General features: G+C 51.5%; 2 protein-coding genes across 2 annotated transcripts; both read right to left on the bottom strand.

The window, feature by feature from the left end:
• Positions 1-430: 430 nt before the first annotated feature.
• Positions 431-2443, bottom strand: B0T23DRAFT_376720 (uncharacterized protein). Its single transcript, XM_062836985.1, has one exon. It carries the CDS (start codon positions 2234-2236, stop codon positions 662-664), a length of 1575 nt encoding a protein of 524 aa, XP_062693924.1. The 5' UTR covers positions 2237-2443; the 3' UTR covers positions 431-661.
• A 1689-nt stretch (positions 2444-4132) lies between these two features.
• B0T23DRAFT_313418 (serine/threonine-protein kinase hal4) lies at positions 4133-5688 on the bottom strand (the record flags this gene model as incomplete). Its single annotated transcript, XM_062834742.1, has 2 exons — positions 4133-4264; positions 4327-5688. 2 exons carry the CDS (start codon positions 5686-5688, stop codon positions 4133-4135), a joined length of 1494 nt encoding a protein of 497 aa, XP_062693923.1.
• Positions 5689-12000: the final 6312 nt, after the last annotated feature.

Genomic DNA, 12000 nt, shown 5'->3' with positions numbered 1-12000 from the left:
TGGGAGGAAAAGGAAGTGGGGAAAAAGAAGGCTGTATATACAGAAGACGTACGATGAAATTGGTGGCTAGGGTGCGTATGTGGAGCGTATATGGAGGATAAAGAAGGATGGAAAGAAAGAAAGAAAGAAAGGGAACTGATTGAAAAGAAAGGCATTATTGAAAAGGTCGACTGGCCGGTCGGTTGGCTAATGGGGTATGGCAAGGCATAGTCGGTGGGTCGGTTAGGACGGCATGCATTGTATGTGGTTGAGTTAAAGGTATCATATGGATTGGAAAGGGACGGAAGGAAGGTTATCTCCAGGATAGGATAGGAGTACTAGGATAAAGGATACAGGAAATGTGATGCTGGATAACATGCTCGACCACTGTTCAAGTTGTTGGTAAGGCGTCTTGTCTATGGGGTGGTTTGTGATGGTGAACTAGAACAAGGCTTGTTGATATCATCTGTTGACTGTCGCCGATAGTTCTGCTGCATATCGGTTCAAGTTTAGGACCACAACTACTGGGCCCAATTCATCAGCAGCTCATCTGAGAGACCTGATAGTTGAAGGTTATAGGGAGTATCCGAATATGTATGGACAGGTAAGGGCGTAAACATATAGATAGGGAGACGAGAGAGTACAGGTCTTGTACCTCAACCTCTCTTCACCTCTCTCTTCACTACCTCCACTCGATTCCAACAGTTCCCTTTACAGCCAACCCCCCATCCGGCGCCTCAATCCACACATCAACCCTCTCACTGCGTGCACCCAGACTCAAGCCTAAGCCCGCCTTGTCGCTACTCTTCTTCTCTCTATTCGGCAACAACCTCACACAAACCTTCATCTCCTCACCTACAAACAGCGGGCGGAGATTTTTGTACTCTATACTTGCAACCTCCCACCGCTTTCTCTTTTTTCTATCAGCTGTTTCTTCCCCCCGCGGGACAAACAACCTCTCCTTGATCACCTCGGAGACTCTAGCAGTCCCAACTGATGAGTCCGCCGCCGCCGCCGTTGTCGTCGTCGTCGTGTCAACACTTGTCCCAGCAACCCTCAAAAATCCCTCCACCCCCCTCAACATAATCACCAACGTCAATGGCCCATGCACCAACCGCTCTTTATACCCCTCCACCTCTCTCGCGTACAGCGGGTCCAAGTGGATAGCGTGCGCGTTGAACGTCAGCGCGGAGAACTGAAAGAGCAAAGTGGCGTCTGGCGTCATTTTAAACGAGAAATCGGGTTGGTGAGGGACGCGGATGATCCTCGCTGGAGCTGGGGCTGGAGCTGGTACGGGTTCGAGTTTCTGTTGGGGATGGTTTGGGTTTGGGTTTGGGCTTGGGAAAGGTTCGCTGCGCTCGTTGCCGTCGTCGGGGCGCTCACGGAGGAACACGAGGCGGCGGAGTTCAGAAATCACGGCTTCTTTGCGCTCTTTGTTGTGGGTGGTGGGGGTTGTTGATGATGATGAGTCCTTGATGACATCTGCTACCACCCTTTCGACTTCCCTCGATGTTGCCTCCGGCGGGAAAGCGATATACCGCCTCCAAACATCCACATACACTTTCTGATCCTGCTCCTTCCCGCTGTTCCCAACCTGCAAAACAGGCGTCCCTAGCGTCTCAACACAAACCGTCTTCCTCCCGTCCACTTTGAACTGTTGTTGTTGTTGTTGCTCCTCCGACCCCTCTTTGCCGAAGTCAATTCTCCCGCCCGCCCACATCCTCCTCGTAAAGGGACTTCCAGGGCAATGGTCGGCGTCTGTACCGTCGGGGAAGAGCAAGTGGGGAGGGGTTTGGAGGGGGTAGTAAATTAGATGATACCCTGGCGGTAGCTGGTCGTCTTCCTGGTTAGGCCATGGGAATATGGACTTGTTGGGGGAGGGGGGCTGAGCGTTAAAGCCCTGGGGAAGACAAATGCTCGGCAGGTGAGAAGATAAACCGAGAGAGAGCAAATGGGATTGAGTGGGATGGAGGGTGTCGGGGATGAGTTTGGGTGGGATGAGGGAGAGGGTTGTGGTGGCGGTTTGGAGGTAGGTTTCGGGGTTGAAGGTCGATGGAGGTTGGGATTGGGAGGAAAGAGGTGATGGGGGAGTGCCCTTTTCGGAGGAGTATGGTCTTATGTGACTGCCATGGTGGTTTGTTATTCTTGTTGTAGTTGTAGAAAAGCGAGTTGCCGAGAGGACATGGTGGGTGAGAAACCTCTTTGTTGTTATGGCTCTCATGGTTGTGGTTTTCGTGGTGGGGGTGAAGAGCCTCATCGTGGCATCGGGACTGACAGTTGACCAGTTCAGCAGTTAGAGGTTTTGGCAAAAAGGTGGTTCAGGTAGGACAAGATAATACTGGCTGAAAATCGTAAATTCAGGTAAGTTGTCACAGTCCCAGTGCTTCAATCTGTCCTTTCCTCCGCCGTAACTGTGCTCTGCTTCACCTCGAACAGATAATATTCATATGAAGTCCAACGTTGTCCAAGCAACGCAAAATCAGCAAGACCCCATCCGCCAAGCACCACTCATTGGTACATAGTCAGTAATTCCCCGTAACATATACTGTAACTTACACATACCGTAATGTAACCGTCCCGTCGGCTGTCCAAGTGTCGACATCGCTGCCATGTTCCGCCCCGCTTGTTCGCCCGGCCCATCCATCCATCCAAATCCATATCCATTATCCATCCCCTGGTCAACCACTAGCTTTGTGCACTTTGTGGTTTTGCCCCTGATCCCTTCCCCGAGAATGGATTCCAGCTCCGTCCGGATGCCATGGGACTTTCTAAAAAGCTTGGCCCTTTGAAGGTTTCCCACTTCCCAGAATACGTGGTCTTGGTGTTTCTCGGTAAGATCTCGACCATGATTATGATTTGGTAACCGTTGAATAAGTGAAACCAGACCGCACAATGTTTACCCCTGACCCTGTTTCCGCATATGGACGGGAGTCAGCGGGAGGACCCAAAGAAAGAAGCAAAACGTCTTGTTTTCCTTGGCATTCACTCCCGCTGCGAGGATTCGACAAAAGTTGTTGTTTGTCCTTCTTGGACTGTAACCAGTGATGTTATTGATGATGTTTTTGGTTCACTTGCCCTAAATGCCATGTATTTTCTCTAGCCTTCGTCATGTCCATGTGGTTTTTTTTCTTCTCTCCGAGACTTGGGCCTTGAACCTGTCCAGCCCGACTCCCAATCCCTAATTCTTGACTCTTTCTTGTCTTTGATTGATATGCCACTTCCTGTACCTTCGCCACCGATCCCCTCACGGTGTGATCTCTTAGAATCTATAATCGCCAAAAACACAGAACATCTAGATGACTTTGAAAATCCATATCTCCCATCGTGTCTACCCCTGACTCTTTCTTTCGCGTCTATGGGTCAGTGGAAAATGGACCGACTGACAAGTATTACGCGCTAGCACGCAAGCAGGACAAAAGCAGCACAGATTATTCGTGTGCAACGGAAGAAATGGTATGTGATGTAAAAAAAGAGGAGGCCACCAGTCAAAGTCCCGGTTCCAGTACAATGCTATACTTGAGAAAGCGAAAGAGGCCCCTCCATCCGCCCATGAAAACCTGCGGTGGTCTGGTCCGAAGAAAAGACGCACACACAATGCGGTAAGTAAAAACAAAAACGAGGGTCGAAAAGGGCAGTTAAATCAGTTACGGCGAGCCCTTAGCCCGAACTGAAAATGCATGCATGAGTGCTCCAAACTCCTATGCTGGCCAAACGCGAAACGAGGCATGATGTCATTACCTGAGATCTCTGCCGCCCACCCATCCCATCCCATCCCATCCGTCCATCCATCCAAATCATTCCCATCTTTCAGCTGCTCCTATCCTTCCTATTCTTCCTATCCTTCCCCCCATCTCTTGCCTCTCTTACCATAAGTACAAACAAACGAGAGGCTTTTTTTTAGGGGGGTGGGGGTTGTTGTGGTATGTAAGTAGGTGACTGTCGTCGCTGTGCTAGGTCAAGATGACGATCCTAGCATCGTTCGCTCGAAAATTTGAGGGTAAACGTTTCTTTTCTCATTCCTATGAGAAATGAATAGCCCTAAATCTCCATACGAAATCATGCGCGCAATCCCGCCAGACGGTGACGTGATGCCCTTGCGAGTTCCCGAGGTGGGTCTAGAACATCAACTATGGGCCCGCCTGACGGAGTGTTGTTAAAGGCCCTCCTCTCCGGCCTTGCAAAGTTTTATCTCACGACCCCATTCGGACTTGAGAACTTGTGACGCCGTGATTCTACGAGACGGATTCGGGTCCAATATCGAGTAGATGACGTTCCTGCAACGTGCCTAGATTGATGACGGTCAGTTGTGCGTCAGTGATTAACCTGAGAAAACGTAATCCAACTTACCCTGTGTAACGATTCGATCGGTTGGTAGCCCTCCTCGTCCCGACGACCTTCTAGGTACCTAGCGTAGAACTCGTCGTCGTCCTTCTTAGCTACCCTCCACAAATGGCGACCAGTCCTCATGGCCATGTAAATGACGCCGCAAGCCCACACATCGACAGCGCGAGCATCGAACTCTTTGTCGATATACTCCTCGGGTGCAATGTACGGGGCAGAACCACACAGACCGGAAACCATATGCGCGTCGTTCTCCCAAGCCATACGGAAGCATTCGCCATTGCCAAAGTCGGTGATCTTGAGGGCACCGTGGGTGGTGAGGAGGAGGTTCTCGGGCTTCAGGTCACGATGAGCAACACCCATCTCATGCATGTACTCGACACCACGCATCATTTGCTTGAAGAAGCAGTCCGCCTCCTGAACCTCGAGTTTTCCGGCGGCAAGGACAAGGGTGTAAAGATCGCCTCCAGCACAGAATTCCATCACCTCGCAAAAATCCCCCTTGGCGTCCTTAATAAGGTCAAGGGTGTGAATCACGTTGGGATGTCTGAGGGAGGAGGAGATGCAGAACTCGGCAGTCAAGCGTTTGCTATACTTCTTTTCCGTTTCCTCGGGCCTGCGGCGGAATTCCTTGACGGCAAAAAGCTTCTCTCCGAGACCATTCTCCAGTTTCTTGTGCGAGATCCTCACGATACCAAAGGCTCCACGGCCAATGATCTCCTGGCATTTGCCGTATTTTTCGACCAGAGTGGTAGGCGCAGTGCTTACGCCCTTCTTCTCTGCCGTGGCAAGACCATCCTTTTCTTGCTTGAGAGTGTCGACCCAGCTGGAAACCAAAGACAGGTCGTTTTCGGGGGCTGGCTGTTCAATCTTCCTGCCGAGGAAGCCCTTGATCATATCGGTTAGCTTCTCCTGGCGGCGACTTGACTTCAGGTGGTGCTCGTGACCGCCTTGGGCCTCGGGGATAAGGACGAAGCGTGAAGGCGGCGCATTGCCGTTCGTCTTGGCCTTGGCATCGGTGATGGACATCTTGCGCTGAGGGACAGGCTTCGAGCTCGCCGACGGCGGCGGGGATGGAGCTGTGCTGCGGTTACCCGGGGTGGTGTTTCTCGAGGTAGCTGCATCTGCTGCAGCAGCAACGCGACCGGGGTCTTTTGTCGAGAACATGCGAGTCAAGCGGTCCTTGACCGAAGCCTTTTCGGAAGGTTTTGGCAATTGCTCGGCAGAGCTGGTCGGGACGGGGTGGCCGTTCTGGGCAGCAAGATGCGGGGATCTCGAGGAAAGGTCGAAGGACTTGATGGACGACGTCTGTGAAGGTGAAGTGCGCTGCGAAGACGCAGACTTGGCGTCTGAGGTGCTGCTCGCCATGGTTGCAGATTTCCGAGGGGGACGGGTTCCGGGTCGCTCGGTGGGTGTGATTGGGGGGGGGGAGGGCCAGTGCTCTTGTGGTTGTCTGTTTTTGCGCGGGGCGGCGGCTGGTCGCTGCTTGTAACTGCTCCGACTGCCGGAACTGTAGCCGAAGAAATATAGCGTAGTACGGCGGTCAAGCGAGGTCGATGGTGGCAGTCAGTCGCTGGGCAAGCGGTGCACCAAGCGACACGGGCGAGCGCGGGATGAGGTAGGGTCGAAAGTCTTGGGTCAGGTTAACGAGTAGGTAGGTAGGCTTGGGGTTTCGTCGTCTGGGGGAGGGGGGGAGGGTCGTCCACTGCGCTTATGCAGGGAACAGCGATGGTGGCGGCTTGCGCGCCTTGAATGAGTGGGCAGAAGCCCGGACTTGGACCCTCTAGGCCTTCAAAACGGCAGGGTATTGTCGAGGCGATGAACCTCTATCTGGATTGCGAGAAGGACTCAATCTCCTTTATAAGCCGCGATAGGGCTGGCACACCTGGCGAGGCCGAAAAGTGAGAAAGAAAAAAAATTCAAGAGGCCGAATCCAGGTGAGCGGAGCGGAGAAATCGAGAGCGAGTGCCGTGCGCTCGGTGCGGGCTGCGCGCCAGTGGATGATGGGACTGTGGAGGAGCCAGTCGCAGTGCGGGCAACAACGGGTGGGTGTTGCGCAATGTGTGCCCTTGGTTTTTTTTTTTTTTTTTTTTTTTCTCCCTCTTCCACTTCAAGTTCTGGTTGTGCAGTGGTGGTGTACGGTGCCAACTCGAGTGGGCTCGCTACTGCAGAGTTAAGTACTGCGTACTGGTCCGGCGAATGACTGATTGGTGGAGATAGAGGGTGAGGTGAATGGACCCGACGGGACCTGATGGAGCCCGGCCAGGAAGTGAAGTGGACTGTAGCCTGGGTGGGTGTGCGGGCCCTGGTGCTGCGTGACAGAGTGGAGCCAGAGGCAAAGGCACGCCGCGAAAGGTACCCCAAACACGTTCCGTTGTTACGTAGCTCGCCGTGGTAGTGTAAAATAGGATTTCAAGGTTTTCAGACCTGCCTGGTTCGGATGCGTTCCGTCGTTTGTCGCCAAGCTGTGTGTGTTTCTCTTTCTCTCGTCTCTGTTCCAGTCACTGGTCGACGACGCACAAGGCTGTTGATATTGGCGCCTTGTCGGAATGGATAGGTAGGCGGTTGTTAGTACAACTCGAGAAGCGTGGCAGACCTGGACTGTTGCTGTAGTTGGCGGACGGCAATCATGGTGAAGATGTATCGATGGCTGTGAGTGTGGGATGGTTTGATCATGCGAGTCGTGTTGGCTCCGACGTCAAATAGATGGCAATTCAGTTCCTTGTTCCTGTTCCTGAGAATGCCGTCTTGAGTGGCAGAGACAATGGAAAGGAAGGTGAAAGAGGGAGAGTAAAGGGTCGGTATTTCCAGGATTGGATCGATCGCCAGAATCAAACAATGGAAGAAATCCAAACGAGAGCACGGCAGGAGGTGCCCTGGCGCTCCTGCTTGGCCACCCAGCTGCCACGGCAGACCGCAAACTGCAGACCGCAGAGAGCCTGAGGCAAAAGTGCTCGGCTGATGGTGAGGGGGGGCAAGATGGGAAGCAATGACTGAGATAACAATAGCAAATAGTAGCGGTTGAGCGAGAGAGGGACTGGACGCTTTTAAACACAAGGGGCTGATATGTCCAAAGTGTACTCAGCGGCTGGATCAATGCAGATGATCATCCTGCCAGGCTGAGTAATAGATGTTCAGACCGCACTGCTGCAGCTAAGGCGGAAAGGTGTGGCAGATGGCAGGTATCGACTTGGGGTTCGTTTGTTACTCAAGGTCGCGTATGAATGGGCGGCGTACAGTCAAGGTAGGCGAGAGGATGAATGATGACCAGCAGAATCCGGGATATGAAAAAAAGGCAGCTGAGAGAGCCAAAGTGAGGCTTGCGGCCAAGAGTCTTGTTCTATTTGTGTCTCCAAGGTCATCCACCCTCGAGACCGGCTCCTGGCTAAGATTAAGGAGAAATCGAGAGTCCGTGAGGGAAACTGACAAGAGAGCTTCTGGACTAGGTTGAGGAATGGAAGCCCGAGCGCGGTAGAAGATGGGTGGTATAGCGTGACAGAACTCAACAAAGAAAGAAGCAGAGCCGTGTAAGAGATCAAGAGAGGGCAAGGGGGGAAGGGGAGCCAGGGATGGGAGATATATACCTACCTGATCTCCAGATTGAGGATGAATACATCAGGATGGAATACATATACAAGTCTCTACTTGGCTTTACCAGAGTACTATGTAGATGTATACGGACAAACAAAGAGATACGACAGGGAAGAAGCCCCAAACAAGGCCGCCATGTCCAATCCGTTCTCGCATTCCACTCCATTCTACTTACGCTGCCCATCACGATAGCAGCAGCCAATTGTCCTGTACGAGTTAGCTAATATTATGGTGATGAAGGCGGCTAACCTTTTCACAAAACCTGCCTTGGCCCCACTGCAACAGTAGCTGTCAAGACAACCAGCTAATTTATCCATGCGAGTAGGACCCCAGGGTTTACATGTAGGTGTCTTTTTGAATGTACCAGCAGTCCTTACACTGTCAATATCAATGCAACAGCGGCCGCTCCACATGAGGAAGTTCGATCTTTTGTACATGCTTGCGTATATCAGATTTGTAGCCTCTTTTATCAGAGCGAGGTTTTAGAGTTCTGAGACTGTCACGGTGGATCTCATGGGTATCTCTTTATACGGACACTGTACGTAGTTTGTAACGGTAACATTGAAACGGTGAGATTGTACGGGTACTTACCCATCATACACTACAGGTAGCGGGGCATGAGATCGTTTGTGGAAACATATGTACCTAGGTAGTGTACCACGTACAAAAGTATGCCGGGCTCTTCAATAGTACTTGGTACCCATATGAGCGTGATTGCGCCTATGAACCTGCGAACTCTCTTCGGCCACGTTTTTGGAACGTCCTTGGAAGCTCAGCAAAAATGCTGATAATCATTCTTCTGCTCCTGCGTGTTATTAACTGTACCTCCTGTACTCTCGGTACTGTATGTACGTATCATGCAGTTTGGGACGGCGAGTGGGGCTGCTCTCCATCCCTGGTCGAAGCTCGTGCTGCCGTACTACACTACACCAAAAAGAAGACATCCTCATCTCCCGTCAACGCTCGGTTTCGTCGAGGTTCCGAGGATCAGGAAACATCCAAGGGTGAACAGCGGATGAGCACTGCTCCTTCTGAGAGTGGACTTGACTGCGGCCCTCGCCGTCACCATCATCCGCCGATATGAAACTACAACAAGTGGAAGGTACGACGATCCTTGAAAGCACTACAGGCACGATGGAGCTTACCTCTACAGCGGACAAGATTGATCACTAATTCTTCTTCTTTACTGTTTCTGTCTTGGAAACCGAACCAGCCAAGCAATCCCAAGCTCTCTCTCAGCTCCAAACCTCGACCTTCAAAGTGAACAGGATCGAAGCGGCTGGATCCTCCGGTTTAGACTGCTTGTCTTACAAATACGATGCCCTGTCTAACATGGTGACTTTCTATTTGCCCGTCACAGTAAATGATATCTTTGCCAATCCCCTTCTCATGTCTGTTCGGTGTCCGGCGGTCTGCCTTCCAATAATTTGACAGGCCTATGTTCAAAATGATGTCCGTCCAGCTTGGCAAAAGAACCATCGATACGTTACACTCCAACCCTGGCACTTTGATAGACAAATTTTCCTTAGTCTGAAGTTTGGTTCTGTGGACTTTGGTAATGCACGTCGTAGAAAAGCGCTGGAATTGTTTCCTTTTTGGGTATTCAAATTGTCTTTGGAGGCGCTTTTGCAACTCTCCCTCTACCCTAGTGTTGTTACATTCTCTAGATCGCCCATTTCTCCCCGGTTCAAACGAAGCTAGTTTCCTACAGGTTCTCCATCCTCTTTTGCGTCATCTGAATTTCTATGAGACTTTCCAAGAGTCTTGTCTTGTCTTCTGCAAGAGCCATCAGTGGACACTTGGTGGACCTGCCGTGGGACTGGTAGGCGGGCGGCCTCCCATTTCCTGTTGAGGTTGGCATCCGAGAATACTGTTGCGACTGCTACCTACTAACCTACCTACGGTTGCCCCTTCCCTTCGCCCTTCTTCAAGTCGAATGGCTGATCCCACACTTACAGTAATGGCCCCTGTTAATGCAAGCCCCCCCCTTTTGCAAGCACATGGGAACTGACCCATCAGATGCACACGATTTTTTGCGGCCCGGATTCCCAGTCTTGTATGTAAGCGAGGAATCCCTTCATGCAAACAATGCTAGGTAAGAATTCGACCTGTTCCCCATACAGCCGGAATTAGTTGCATTAACAAGGGACATTACCGTAGAAGCCGTTGTGGGCGGATGCGGGGCCGATCGAATCTCATTTCAGGCTTGTGATAATGCCCGAGCGCCAGAAGAAGAAGGCCGACGATCTGGCGGTTTCTGGCCACTTACGGAGCAAGAGGTCTTCTCGCGGCCTGCACCCGGTTTCGGTTTTGCTCTCCCGATTAGCGGGCCTCGCAGGCGTGACGAAACATCACCTCACTTCCTTTTTTCCTCCCTCCCCACCAGAGGTCATGGGTACACTACTGGTTACTAAATGCTAGTGAGTAGCTTTCGGATCCAAATGGCATCAGCGAGCCGACATATCGTGAATTGATATCGACTCGGTGAAAGAAACCCCATACCTACCTAGGTAGTCATGTTCTCCATCTCCATGGTACTTCATCTCGGGAGTTTCGTGTCAGACGTCTGTAACTGCGCGCTGGCTAGAGATAGCAAGATAGCTAAGTTACTAGCAACATAACATCACCTCCTCCTCAGTTATTATACTATGAGGCATTTTCACCTCGTCTCATTCCACATATCAAATCGTGGTCTCAACGTCCTGCGGCCTCCCTGTCACTAGGCAAGTATCCGGCTTTTGCCCCAAGCCCCTCTCCCACTACAGATACATGCCGCCTGCTATGTATGTATTACTTCCTGTCACCAATCCGTATTTTCTCCCATCAGCAGCTTCTCATAACCTCATATCTGCGCCCACTATTGGTCGCTCATCAGGCCTGTCCCTGAGCTGATGAACTGGCGCTGCAACCTGCATTGGCCTGCGGGGTTGCGCCGCTGCAGTCTCTTTCAGCAAACATTCACCATTACATATCAGCCTTCGTCAACCTACCAGCCGAGGACGATACCTTACGTGATTTATCCTCGGGGGGATATGTTATGTGGCAGCTGAGGAGCTCTACACTACACTAGGAGCTATCGCTAAAGCTTTCTGGCCTCTTCTTTGTCATTCCAGCAAAGTAAAGATGCATGTCTACAACCGAGGGATACCGCAGCAGTCATGCACCCGAGTTACACACACCAGCTTTTCCGTTCACGAACCATGTTTCCTATTCAATCAAAGAACCCCATTCCGCTTTGTGGCTTTTTCAGATACGGTATAGTGCACTCATGTACACTAGGGACTCACGGCAGGTTCTCGGCATCAGATGTATGTATGTAACCGTTTCTCGCAGGATGATACACAGTTTGCAGAGGTATAGACACAGTGAGTGAACAGGGTGCTTGAGAGCCTCCTTTTCTTCATCCTCACGACCTTTTCTCTTTTTCTCTCTTCTGACACTGCAGCAAACGAAAGGAAAAAGTGACGCCCCCGTAGCGGTGTGCCAAAGCCACCATGTACGAGAAGACCGATTATGGATTACTGCGTCAAGCCCTCTTACCTCACCTTTGAAAAGGCTGGAAAACTGCTGCCAAGGTTTTGAATCACGTACCAAGACTTCTTGGTTGCCAGGTAGCCGGACCGCAGGATTGGGTTGTTTGGGTTGGGTACTCAGCCAGAGCCGCATCTTTCACCAAGATGGGTAGAAGGTAGAACACCCATCATGACGCCTTTGCCTAGGTATGCTCGAAACTCTTGGAGCATCTGGAAGTGCATACCTCCCATTTGGCCCCTTTGGTGTTCGCCAAATCCGCCGCCGTCCTTAGGGTAGGTACTCATGGAATGCAAGTCATCGGATTGATTCCTGGAACCCTTCGGGAGGTTGATAAGGTAGGTGATCTCATCACGTACGTAGTCCCATCCACGCTGACAGGTGTCACAAGTCACAACCTGGACAGACAAAACAGTCCATTGCCTATCAGCGCCTGTGCCGCATGTCTCAACGCTAGGTAGGGTATGTGGAGAGTGTCTTGCAAGGCTCGACATCGTCTCAGCTCACGCAACATGCATCCCTATGTATATCTCTAGTGTAGCAGAGAGCTACCGCGAA

The sequence above is a fragment of the Neurospora hispaniola genome, assembly GCF_033458365.1.
Source record: "Neurospora hispaniola strain FGSC 10403 chromosome Unknown B0T23scaffold_3, whole genome shotgun sequence".
NCBI lineage: Eukaryota > Fungi > Ascomycota > Sordariomycetes > Sordariales > Sordariaceae > Neurospora > Neurospora hispaniola.
Note: the sequence above shows the minus strand (reverse complement) of the source record. Positions and strands in the feature narration are given on the sequence as shown.